The sequence below is a fragment of the Marmota monax genome, unplaced genomic scaffold (assembly GCF_021218885.2).
Source record: "Marmota monax isolate L192 unplaced genomic scaffold, Marmota_monax_Labrador192_F-V1.1 WCK01_AAM20220418_F8-fsc00015, whole genome shotgun sequence".
NCBI classification, from domain to species: domain Eukaryota; kingdom Metazoa; phylum Chordata; class Mammalia; order Rodentia; family Sciuridae; genus Marmota; species Marmota monax.
The window spans coordinates 6528732-6542517 of NW_026692194.1; the positions used below are offsets into that span (position 1 = coordinate 6528732).

General features: G+C 35.6%; 1 protein-coding gene across 3 annotated transcripts in view; it reads right to left on the reverse strand.

Moving 5' to 3' along the window:
• Positions 1 to 12678, reverse strand: part of Commd1 (copper metabolism domain containing 1) — a 167915-nt gene extending 155237 nt beyond the window's left edge. For 2 of the 3 annotated variants that reach the window (XM_046423247.2, XM_058572823.1), the window contains exon 1: positions 12483 to 12678. In XM_046423247.2, coding sequence (XP_046279203.1) covers positions 12483 to 12659 — 177 coding nt within the window. In that variant the 5' untranslated portion in view covers positions 12660 to 12678. The remainder of the gene's footprint in view (positions 1 to 12482) is intronic. The other variant, XM_046423233.1, reaches the window with a different exon arrangement.
• Between the last annotated feature and the right edge of the window lie 1108 nt (positions 12679 to 13786).

A 13786-nucleotide genomic window follows, 5' to 3' on the forward strand; every position in this document is an offset into this window, starting at 1 on the left:
CCAGTTTTCATCACATCTACTCAACTTGGCCTGAGGGCAAAAACTACACTTTACTACGGGCATTGAAATTTTAATGTCATGTCATTTTCAACAACTCACAAGATAATTTTAATTATTTATTTATTTTATCCATTTAAAAATATAAAAACTGGCTGGGGTTGTGGTTCAGCGGTAGAGTGCTCAACTCATACATGTGAGATCCTGGGTTCGATCCTCAGCACCACATAAAAAGAAACAAACAAAATAAAGATATTGTGCCCATATATAACTAAAAAGAAAAATAAAATAAAAAAATATTTTTAAAAACTATTCTCAGCTCACTAGTTGTACAAAAACAGGCAAGGTGTCCGATTTAGCCTGTGAATTGTAGTTTGCTGATCCCTGCTCTACATCAATGACAATGAATGATCTATAATTATACACAATAATGCTGAATTTCATAAAAATAATATTAAGTGACAGAAGCCACACATGAGTACTTAGTACTGTACAATTCCATTAATATAAAGTTTGCCAACAGGCAAAACTATACTATGGTATTAGAAGTTAGAAAGTGGTTCTTTGTGGGTAAGACATTAATGAATATGAAAAAGGATGAGGGGGTTTTACAGTGTTGGCCTTATTTGGTTTCTTATTCTGGTGCTGGCTACATGGTTACATTCAGCTTGTGAAGAGTCACTAAGCTATGTTAAGTGAGATCTGTGTACTTTGCTGTATGCTATATTCAATAAAAAGTTTTTGAGCCAGGCATAGTAGCACATGCCTATAATCCCAGTGACTCAGGGAGGCTGAGGCTAGGAGGATGGAAAATTCAAGGCCAGCAACAGCAATTTAATGGGAATCTGACTAAATAAAAAGGGCTGGGGGTGTAGCTTAGTGGTGGAGCAACTCTGATTCGATTTCCCCCCATTATTGGAGGGAAAAAGTTTTTAAAAATAAGGTATCCTTTCTAGAGAGCTACCTAAAAAGCCAGAGAGGACTTAAAGATCTACTCACTTTAGGAATACATAGCAAAAGAGAATATAAGGCTAGATATATGATATGTATGTGAGATCCATAGAGTAGAATTCTCAATAGGAAAATTCAGTCACTTTCCAACTCTATAAAAAAGGGAATTATGAGATTGGATGGCAAAAATATATACTGGGAGATTCTGTTCTGAACATCAAGTTTACATAAAATTAGTTTGAACATTTATCACTTTGATTATAAAATCTACTAGTTTTCTTATAAGAAAGCCAAATATAATAATTAAGCAATATTCACTATCTCAGGTAAAAGTCTGTCATTGACTTTAAGGGATAAAAAAATTATAGAGGTGAAAGCAAGGAGGGAAGTATATAAAAAAAATAAGTATTTTTCTGCCTTCATTCCTTTATTCGCATTATTTTAGTTTACTGTCAGGACATTCCCCCATAACAGTTCCAGGAGGAAGGAAGTTGTTTGATTCACTAATGTTTTCAGGGCCGTAACAGGTACTCAATAAATGTTCACTTGAATAAACACTTTTAAATGAATTATAGATAATAATGTTATTTCTTAAGAAAGTAACATGCTCTCTGAATAAACATAAGAGAAATTTAAGGATCTCATAAATGGTAGCTTCTGTGATAGGACTGTAGAAAACTACTGGGAAAGAGCTATATTGCTAATCATGTCATAACAGGGAATAATGTTCAGAACATTATCATTCAGAGATAATTCCATACTGGCATATAAAGATATTAAAAATTACTCTTCTACAGATTAAACATCCCTAATCCAAAAATATGAAATCTAAAGTGCTACAAATCCAAAATTTTTTGAGCAGACATGATATCACAAATGGAAAATTTCAACTCTGACCTAATGTGATGAATCAGTCAAAATAAAGGCACACTGCTGGGCATGGTGGCACATGCCTGTAATCCCAGCAGCTCTGGGAGGCTGAGGTAGGAGAAGTTTAAGTTCAAAGCCAGCCTCAGCAAAAGTGAGGCACTAAGCAACTCAGTGAGACCCTGTCGCTAAATAAAATACAAAATAGGGCTAGGGATGTGGCTCAGTGGTCGAGTGCCTCTGAGTTCAATCCTTGGTACTAAAATAAATAAATTAATTAATTAATAAAGGTACACTAAAAATATTGCATAAAATTACTTTCAGGCTATGTATATATTAAATACAAAAATGAATTTCATGATTATATTTGGGTCAAATCCCCAGTATATCTCATTCTTTATACATAAATACCCCCAAATCTGAACAAACCCAAAATACTTTTGGTCCCATGCATCCTGGATAAGAGATACTCAACCTGCATAAAAAGTACACATAAGCCAGGCATGGTGGTACATGCCTGTAATCCTAGACTCAGGAGGCTGAGGCAAGAGGATTTCAAATTTGAGACCAGACTCAGCATCTTAGGAAGGCTTCAAGCAACTTAGCTAGACCCTGTCTCAAAATTAAAAATTAAAAAAAGCACTAGGAATGTGGCTCAGTGGGTAAATGCCCCTGGGTTTAATCCCCAGCACCAAAAAATACCAAAAATTTATATAATTTAGTTATAAATTATAACTAAAAAGAGATTTGTGTACTTCGCTGTATGTATGCTATATCCAATAAAACATTTTGAACCAGGCATAGTAGCTCATGCTTGTATTACCAGTGATCATATAAAATTATAATTATAACTTTTGAAATTTTTTATAATTCCTTTATTTAAAAAGAATTTAAATAAAGGAATGAGTTGAGACAAATTTTCATCAAAGATAAATAATGGTAATGCAAATTTATAAAAACTATATTCTAAATTAAGACAAAGTTAAAAATGTGGATGTTGGGCTGGGGTTGTAGCTCAGTGGTAGAATGCTTGCCTTGTACATGTGAGGCCCTGGGTTTGATCCTTTGCACCACATAAAAATAAAGATATTGTGTCCATCTACAACTAAAAAAAATATTTTTAAAAATGTGGATGTTTTATTAGAACCAGAATCTTGATTTTTTTCATATTTCTGCAGTTAAAATAGGATCCACTTCACCACACCACATCATTTTTATCTTATGGCATTTATTATTTTGTAAGACAAAGAACTCTGACATTTACCTTGTATACAAAACAGGGTAGAGCACATTCGGGGCTTAGTAAATAATCAGTAAATACATTGAAGATAGGCACATCCTTTAAAATCTTATCCAAGTACTCCTTCAACTCAAGTTTCCATACCCAGAGTAGTTGTTTTGAGAAAAGGAGAACAAAAAACTGATTAATACAGGTTTTTCCCTAAATTAAGAAAGAAAACCCAAAACATGTCATTACAGGTCATTTGAGTCTGTTAAAATAGTCTGCAAACCCCAGCTGAGTAATCCACAATTACTGTTTATAATATGATGTCCAGTAACCCAAGAAAGTTACATCAATAAACTACCAATCCTTTAGAGAATTACCAATATGTCTTGTACATCATTACCTAAATTCTCAAAAATGCTCCATGAAATCAGGAAAACTCTATTATACAAAAACTAGAGAATTACAGCAAAAGGGATTGTTTACAGAGCTTTAAATTGTCCAAAAAATGATATTTCTAAATTCAAAATATCTACCCAAATATTTAGACTTCCTTTTGATTAAGAAATTCTTATTGTTGAATAGCCAACTTCTAAGCATTTTCTGAACTTGAACATTCCAGAGAAAACATTTAAACATTATGTTGCTGCTAGCATAGCAGTACATTAGCAAACCAATATTCTACTGCCACCTACAGTACAAAAAACAGAATTACAGCTTAAAGCTAAGACCTAATAAGTCAAAGGTGACCAGTAACACTTTAAAACCATATATTTTGTATCTATTTTACTTTATGCTCAATGTATTATTAATTATGTGGTCATAAATGGATAAAAGTAAAATTCATTCTTAAATTGAATATAAAAACAAAACAAAACTACAGCTGGGGACATAGCTCAATGGTAAAATGTTTGCCTAACATGCAAGAAGCCTGTAGTTCAATCCCCAGACGCACAAGAAAGAAAAATAATAATAATAATATTGCATTACACATTTTTCTTCATTTGTAAAATGACTAACATGCAAGAAGCCTGTAGTTCAATCCCCAGACGCACAAGAAGGAAAAATAATAATAATAATATTGCACTACACATTTTTTTCTTCATTTGTAAAGAGATTCTAATGGTAAGTAAAAAGATTATACAGTAAAATATTTCTACATTATACAATAAATGCAAATTTCTTGCATAGACAAAAATGATCAATTATACAAACCATTCTGGTTTTTTCTCAAGAATGAGCTACTCAAATATATTCTACAAGATAATTCCCAACATAGAAGCTGATACTACTGTTCTTTGATAATACAATTCTTTGATGATTAAAAAAAGTATCACTAACAGCCAGTCAACTTGAGCTATTTTGTAAATTTGATATTACATGCCCTTAAAAGTGCTTCTGCATTGTTTTGTTTTTGTTTTGTTTTGGGGTTTGGTTTGGTTTTGAACTCGGGGCACTCTACCACTGAGGTACATCCATAGCCCTTATTTTTTTAAGACAGGGTCTCCCTAAGTTTCCCACACTGGTTACAGGTGTATATATTCTACAAGATAATTCCCACCACACCCAGCTAGGCTTCTATTTTTACTATAAAAACTTTCCATAAAACTTTCCATATATTTAGAAATGAGAATCAAATTGTGCTTTTTAAAATAATATATACTATAGTATGCAAAACATAAAATTATTAGAATAGGGGCTGAGGCTATGGCTCAGTGGTAGAGCGCTTGCCTAGCATGTATGAGGCACTGGGTTCGATCCTCAGCACCACATATAAATGAATAATACAAAGGTCCATACATATAAAAATATTTTTTAAAAATTATTAGAATATTTAAAAGGTTAAGTGTTCCTCTGCAGACATTTAATTTCTTCTATTTACATCACATCCAAAAATATCTTAGAAATATGATGTTCCTCAAAAGCCTCTGGAGAAAGCTTTCACCAATGCTAGATACAACTAGTCTAAATTCTGAATACTGAAGAACTACATATGAAAAAAAACAGAGTCAAGACGGATAAACCTTTAAAAAGTCAAATACAGAAAGTTATGTTCAAACAAAATCTCCCTTATTTGAAAAATGACTTGGCTAAACATAATATTTTGTTCATATGAAAAGAGAACTATTGGAAATTAAAAACAGGATCAAATGAAAAATTCAAGTAAATGGTTAGAAGACAAAGTCTAGCAATAAATGTAAGAAAAAAACAAACAAATGGAAAGTAGAAAAAAATAAAAGAAAACTAGAAGATTCAGTCTAAGAATGTCTAACATTTGAAAACCTAGAATGCTAGCAAGAAGATAGGAAAAAAAAAAAGGAAGAAAATAATCAAAGTAGTACTGTTGTCCCTGGGTGTCTGTGGGGATTAGTTCCAGGACTCCAGCAAATACCAAAATCCATTGATGCTCAAGTCACTTATGTAAAGTGGCACAATATTTGCATATAACTTAAACATACTTTAAATAATCTCTAGATTACTTTTAATAGCTAACATCATTTAAATGCTATGTAAATAGTTGTTAACCGGTATTGTTTAGGGAATAATGACCAAAAAAGAAAAAGTCTGCATATGTTAAATGCAAAAGCAATATTTTTTTTCCTAAGTATTTTCAATCTACATTTTCTTGAATTCTTGAATGTAGAACCCAAATATTCAGAGGGCTCACAGTTTCTTGAATTCTTGAATATAGAACCCAAATATTCAGAGGGCTGACTGCACAACTTTTCCCAGAACTAAAGGTCACCAGTCTCCAGACTGAAAGGACAAACAGTAGCCTGAATAATGAAATCCTAGTCACACACCAATGACAAGGAAACAAAGGATAACAAGAAAATCCTAAAAGTCTCCAGAGAGACAGGTTACATTCACTGAAAACAATGCCTTCAAAATTGTGAGTCAGTTATTTGACAACCTAGAAATATATTCTCAACCAAACTACTAAGTGTGAGACTAAAAATAAAGACATTTTTAATAGTAAAAAAGAAAAATATTACTTCCTATATACCCTTTCTTAAGGAACTACTTGAGTACATGCTTCAGGATCTGACAAGAGATAAAGTAAACTGATTCCCAGAAGGAAGATGGAGCTATTGCGCTAATGTCTTGGCCTGACCAGGTCAAGCTTTGAGATTGAATCTGTCATAAAAGAAACTTAATATGAAAGTCCCAGAGAAGCCAAATCCTTAGCTGAGAAAGACCCCAGTCAGTCATATTCATAAGAAGCCCCTACCTTCAGACCAGGGTCTGACAACCCAAACAAGGAAAACTAGTTCTATGCTGTTTTCATCTTTTCCTTTCAGTCTAATAAGTAGACCTTTTTCATTTTTTTTTCTTTTCTCTTTGTTCATGTTGTACAGTAGACTAGGAATTATTCTACCTATAACTGCTGTCTTAAAGTCTACATGCTCTTCTGTCTACATGATTCACAAGGACAGAAACTACAGCTTCAATGTTTACTGCTGTATCCTAAGTATAATGCATGGTGCATAATTAAGATGTTTAGTAAGTACATGTGAGATAAATAAATACATAAAAATATTAAAACTAGTTACCTCAGCAGAAAATATTAGATGTGCTTTATCACATCTCAAATTTCTATATTGTAATTAAATAATGTTTATAATAAGGAGTTAATAAGGTAGCTAAAGGGCTGGGGGAAAAAAATAGGCACAGCAGCACACACCTGTGGTCCCAGTTCTATTTATTTATTTATTTTTGTCCTGGGGTTAAACCCAAGGTCACTTTACAGTTGAGCTACATCCAGTTATTTTATTTTGGGGGACTGGGTCTCACTAAGTTGCTTCAGGTCTTGCTGAATTGCTGAGACTAGCCTTGAACTTGAGATCCTCCTGCTTCAGCTGCCAAAGTCACTGGGATTACTAACAGCTATATATGCCACTGAGCCCGGCTCAGGTGTTCAAATAATTCTTAAAATCTTTTACCATTATAATTCTAAATATCATGTTTCTGATTGGTCATTTCCTATAAAGTTTAAACTAGCTTTCATATGTCGGTTCTGAGGCTCATAACATTATATACGTGATTCTGAGGTCAAAACATTAAATTTTGTTATTTTTACATTACACTAATAAGCATAAATTTTAACATTCTTTAAATATGAACAAAATTTTCAAATATAAATTCTACATCTTACTAAGAATGCATACTTAGCACTTAGTACTACAGAAACATCAATAAGTTTTTTGCTGTTTTTGATTTGTTAATCACAGTTCTCAAGTCTTTTTTTTTTTTAAGAGAAAGAGAGAGAGAGAATTTTTTAATATTTTATTTTTTAGTTTTCGGCGGACACAACATCTTTGTATGTAGTGCTGAGGATGGAACCCGGGCCGCACCACATGCCAGGCGAGTACGCTACCGCTTGAGCCACATCCCCAGCCCCAGATCTCAAGTCTTAAGAACAAGTTAGTACAAATGGTGCTGGGAATACTAAACATCCACATGTAAAAAAAAAAAAAAAAATCCACATGTAGAAGAATGAAACTACAAATTAGTACAACCATTTTGGAAAGCCTTATGGAGATTCCTTAAAAGACTAGGAATAGAACTACCATGTGACCCAACTATCCCACTCCTCAGTATTTACCCAAAAGAATGAAAATGAGCATACTACAATGATAATAGGCACATCAATGTTTACAGCAGAGAAATTCACAATAGCTAAGTTATGGAACCAGTCCAGGCACCCATCAACAGATGAATGGATTAAAAAAAAGTGCTATATATACACAATGAAGTTTTTACTCAGTCATAAAGAAGAATGAAATTATGGCATTTGCTAGTAAATAGATGGAACCGGACAACATCATACTAAATGAAATAAGCTACGTCAAACTCAAAGTTCAAATGTTTTCTCTCATGTGCAGAATCTAAAGCAAAGTAAGGGGAAGGAAAAGGAGGTGAATCCCTCAAAAGTAGGGGGGAGATCAGTGCAATAGAGAAAGGAGACTGAGAGGGAGGAAGGAGAGATGGGAAAAGGGAGGAAATGTGGAAAGAAAATGATAAAATTATGCTAAGTACATATATGAATATACCAAAGTGGATTCCAACTTTATGTACATCTATACAGCAGCAATTTTAAAGAACAATAAAAAAAACAGAAGGCAGACCAACAGAGTAAAGAAGAAGGGGAATAGGGAAAGAGGAGAAGAGTACTGAAATGAGGTAATTATATTCCATGTACAATTATGTCACAGTAAATCCCATTATTATATATAATTACAAGGCACTAATAAAAACTTTTTTTTAAAAAAGGAACAAGTTAATAAAATTAGTCAAGAGGCCTGAAGAGGTACCTATTTCCAATTTTTAGGTATGTTTCAAGCAACCAACTTATAAACATAATTTACATATATGTAATTAAACATAATTTAAATATATTGTAAACAGATGTTTGAGGCAGGAGTCAGCAACCTTTTTTGTAAGTACTCAGATGGGAAATATTTTAGGCTTCGAATGCCACATGATATCTGTCACAACCACTAACTTTATTGTAGTGACTAAAGCTGCTCCAGACAAGATGTAAATGAATGAGCATGTGGCCATGTTACAATCAAAACTTAAAAGTAGGCACCAAGAAAGTATAGCTCAATGGTAGAAAGCTTGCCAAACATATCCATCCCCTGGGTTTGATCCTCAGCATCATAAGGCAAAACAAAACAGCCAAAGCTAGGGTTCTAATAGGAGGAAATTGGAAAAGAGCGCCAAGCCACATTAGACCCATGGGCCATGGTTCGCTGCCCCGATTTAGAGTACTACTACATTTTCCAACTCTCCCCATCTAGTAGTAGTATAGGTTTTCCTTCTGTATTGCCCAGGCTGGCCCTGTGTTTGATCCTCAGCACCACATAAAAAATAAATAAATAAAATAAAGGTATTGTGTCCATCTACAACTAAAAAAAAGTAAATAAATTAAAAATATATATATAAAATCATCACCATAGAGGGCAGTAGTGAATAAAGAAAATAAGGGAACAAAAGGTGATGGATCCTCACACCAAAGATCTTTATTCAGAATTTTAGTAAACTAGAATTAGGCATACCCACAACTTGAAAAGCAAAAGCAAGCCATGTGCGTGGTACACGCCTGTAATCCCAGGAGCTTAAGAGGCCAAGACAGGAGGATCATGAGTCAAAGCCAGCCTCAGCAATAGCAAGGCACTAAGCAACTCAGTGAGATGCTGTCTCTAAATAAAATACAAAATAGGGCTTGGGATGTGGCTCAGCAGTTGAGTGCCTGAGTTCAATCCCTGGTACCAAAAATAAATAAATAAATAATAAAAGCAAGAGCAAATAAAAGAGTATAAAAACTTATATAAATTGAAATTACAAATGTGAAAAAAATCATATAAAAATAGCAGCAAATAGCAAGCAAGTACTGTGTTATATAGGATGTCATCTCCCTAAAACACCACTCCCAATTCATTTATTCATTGCTCTTGGAGCTACCCAAAAATGAAAACTAGAGTAAGTGAATCATCTGCTGCACACATCTACAAGAAGATGAAATGTTTGCCCTTTTGTGTTTAACTGGGCTGGAGGTTTAGCTCAATGAGGGGAAAAAAAAATGAAGGCTATTAACATTTGTGACACTGAGCCAAGAGAGGCAGTACATGCCTGTGATCCCAGCTACTCTGTAGGCTTAGCAAGTGACTAGCTCCAGACCAACCTGGGGAGTAGAATGTCCCTGAATTCAATCTGTAGTGGAGGGTATAGGGTGACACTGAATTTCTTGCTGGAGGTTACACATCCCTTCCTTCCTTTCCTCTTACCCCTATCATCTCTCTCCATTTTCAGTTTGTTCACAGACCGTGATTTTCCTGCAGATGACTGAAAGGTATGAATTCTGCTGTCACCTATATGTAAAAATGTATACTTTGCAGGGCTGCGGTTGTGGCTCAGTGGTAGAGTGCTTGCCTAGCATGCATGAGGACCAGGGTTCAATCCTCAGCACCACATAAAAATAAAGATATTATATCCACCTAAAAGTAAAAAATAAACAAAAAAATGTATACTTTGCTTAAAAGCAAGAATAAATGTTAGCAAGATTTAAAGGGACAAGCATTGTTTCACTTTTTTTTTTTTTTTGCCTCCTCCACTAATACTCCTGAGTGGTTACCACATTAGGATGGAATTGAACTAGTCACCATTTCCTGAACATGCTCTACATTTTCCTGTCCCACCTCTATTTTGTTAACCTAGAATGCCCTATATAGCTGGCCCCTATTTCAGTCTTAAAATACTCTTCATTGGGCTGGAGATGTGGCTCAAGTGGTAGCACGCTCGCCTGGCATGCGTGCGGCCCAGGTTCGATCCTCAGCACCACATACAAAGATGCTGTGTCCGCCGAAAACTAAAAAATAAATATTAAAAAATTTTTTTTAAAAATACTCTTCATTGCCAGGTGTGATGGTGCAAACCTGTAATCCCAGAAACTGGTAGACTGAGGCAGGAGGATCAAAAGTTCTAGGACAGCTTGAGCAATTCAGTGAGACCCTGTGTTAAAATTCAAAAAATAAAAATAAAAGGATTTGGGATGAAGTTTAAAGATAGTGTTTGCATAGCATTGTGGGGCCCTGCATTCAATCTGAGCACCACCAAAAAAAAAAAAACCAATTTCACTTTCTTCAAGAGCAACAAAAATGGCATCCCCATGAAGCCTGCCAGAAAGAATCTCTTTACTGTCCACAGTTGCTTAATCACACTTCTTTTTACAAAACTATAGTACTCCTGCATCATGCGTATTTGTGCATGTTCCCTCTTGAATGACATTCTATCTCTGCTCAAAGCTTTTTGTTTAAAAACGTTTACTTTTCATGTTTCCATAAAAATTACACATTTAACCTTCAGTACTGCTTATGAGATAAATGAAGATTAAAAGCAGATGTCACCCTGAGCCTGAGGTTTCAGTATTAAGTTAAACAACCAAAGACTTTCTTCCTGGTTCCTCAGACCAATCAGCTGCACAAAGACCATGTTACCAGGCCCAGGCAAATTTTCTGGTGCCTTCTCTCAGTACCAAGAGAGCCATGACAACATTGCAACCCAGAATTGCTCAGCAAACTTAAGTATCCTGGATATTAATCAGCAATGTATTTAAAAGAAAATAAAGGAGAAAAATTTCAAGCAATCTCTTCTCTGAATATCTCACAATTTTTATCTCATAACAAAACCAAGAATCAAAATATGGTCCACCTAAAGAGGTCCCCAATATATGAAGATCCTAAGACCAACAAAACATGACTGTATGCAGTCCTTTATCCTCATCCCCATAAGCACAATAAACACTCAAAACTCAGTATGATGTCAAATTTTCTACAAAGCCTTCTCTGATACTTAAGATTACAAATTAACAGAAATAGAAGGATTGTTAGTGGTTTATGCAATCCCACTACTCCACAGGTCAGGCAGGAGGATCATGAGTTCTAGACCCACCTGGCCAACATAACAAGACCTTGTCTTCAAAAAAAAAAAAATGAAATGAAATGGGTGTTCACCATGTTTTTGCAAAAAACAAAGGAAGTAACATGTAAAATGCTTAGTGTGGTTCCTAACACATTCAAAATCCACAAAAAAAAAAAAAAGCATTATTTTTAAGTCTATTTCTAAAGTACATTTTGGTACTAGATGTAGTCCTATGACTAATTTCTTGGTCTAAACCAAAGTTGTCCAATACCACAATAATTAACCACATGCAATTACTGTGCATTTCAAATGTTGTTAGTTAGAATTGATATGTGCTTTAAGTGCAAAATACAAACCGGATTTCAAAGACTTAGTGAAAAAATTACAATTCTTAATATTTTGTATCCTGATTACATATAAAGTGATAATACTTTGAAAACACTGGGCTAAATAAAGCATTAAAATTATTTCACCTACTATGTTTGTTTCACATATTTTTATGGGGCAGGCTGATCCATATTTTGACTTCCAATCGGTAAAAATGCTCTTAACCATACAGTTGACTGCTTAACAGGTGTTCATTCTGGCTAATCCACCCCTTAAATAAGCCAGCAAACAGTGGCTCATTTTAAGGCTCTCAAACTTCCACAACCAAGAAAGCTGGCGATCAACCCAGCGCTCTTAATTTTTAAAAGTCCAGAGCCCATAAACGCCAAGGAAACGCGAAATTGATTATCACCCAAAAAGAGGCATAAAAGAAGTCTTGAAGGTTTAAAAAAAAAAAAATCAAAGCAGTACCCTGAGAGTGACAGTCAGCCTTGAGCAGAAAGAGGTCACCCTTAGGAAAGAGACGGGATGCAGAATGAGCTCCTCAGATCTGAAGCGGCGCAATGTGAATGGAGCCCACTACATAGAAATCTGAAGAGCAAAGTCTTTTCAGACTTGGGGCTTGGGGCGAGTCTGAGGGCTGAAAGGAAGGGGCTGGGCTCTGTGGCAGAGGCTTCAGGAAAAGCAATACCTTAAGAATCCCCCTCATCTTCGCCAAAAAGGGACGGAACTCCTCAGCCGACACATCCGGATACAGCTGGCTCCTCAGCAGCTCCTCCGTGATGCCCCGGTGCCTGTGGAAAGCGTCCTGGGCCAGGCCGCTCAGCAGCCCGCTCAGAGACTTGCATCCCTCAAGCTCGCCCGCCATGGTCTGCAAAAGCCCTGCCCCACAAACAGCTGAGAGGCGCTCTCTAACGGCGGCCGAGATGAGTCTAAATTGCCCAGGCAAAGGCACTCTGGGAACCTTGAGGCTTTTCAACCAGTGGTCGGTGACTGCAGCTTCCAGCTTTACTCAGTAAAACCCATCCCCACAGAAGGGCACCACCGGCGTACGCATTCAATTCCATGCAGGCTTCTTTACTCCCTCTGATTTCTTTCAGCACTCCAAAACCTATCCAAAGGATGATTGCTTGATGGAAATCCCTTGTTAACCAGTTTAACTTTTTGACTTGCCAGCGGATTAACTGAATGGAATCTACCACTCAGCTCTAATTGCGGCCTAAACCTTACCTATGGAACATTGTTCAATAAAACTATCTCCTGATGACATAATTGGTTTGCTTTCGTTGTTGATTACCTTTAAAAAAAATTTTTTTTTTTTTTGTAGTTGTGTATGGAGAGAATGCTTTTGTTTATTTATATGCGGTGTTAAGGATCGAACCCAGTGCCTCACAAATCTAGGCAGGCGCTCTGCCACCGAGCTACAGCACCAGCCCTTGATTGCCTTTTTATAGACATGCATCTTATATGGCCAGCTAGACAGTGGCTCTGATCCAGTGTTGCCTTCGAAAACAAATATTTTGCCAATGCTTTCTTTGCTATCCTGCAATACATTGACAATTTAACTTCCTATTCATAAAATTACAAAAATTCCATTTATTACTCAGGCGTAAAAAAGATAAAGTACTGATACATGCTAACATAAATGAACCTTAAAAACACTAAACGAAGGAATCCAAGCAAGGTGCATGGCACAACTGTAATCCCAGTGACTCAAGCAAGAGGATCGTGAGTTCAAAGCTAGCTCCAGCAATTTAGCAGGAGGCCTTAAGAAACTCAACAAGACCCTGTCTCAAAATTTAAAAAATAGAAAAGGCTGGGGATATGGCCCAGTGTTTAAGCACCCCTGGTTCAATCCTTCCTATAAAAAAAAAAAAAAAATCCAGTATCTGGCTAAATGAAAAAAGCCCAAATACTGGATAATCCCTTTGTAGTAAATGTCCAAAATTGGCAAATCCATAGAGACAGTAATAGTTATCAAAGACTGGGGGAGAG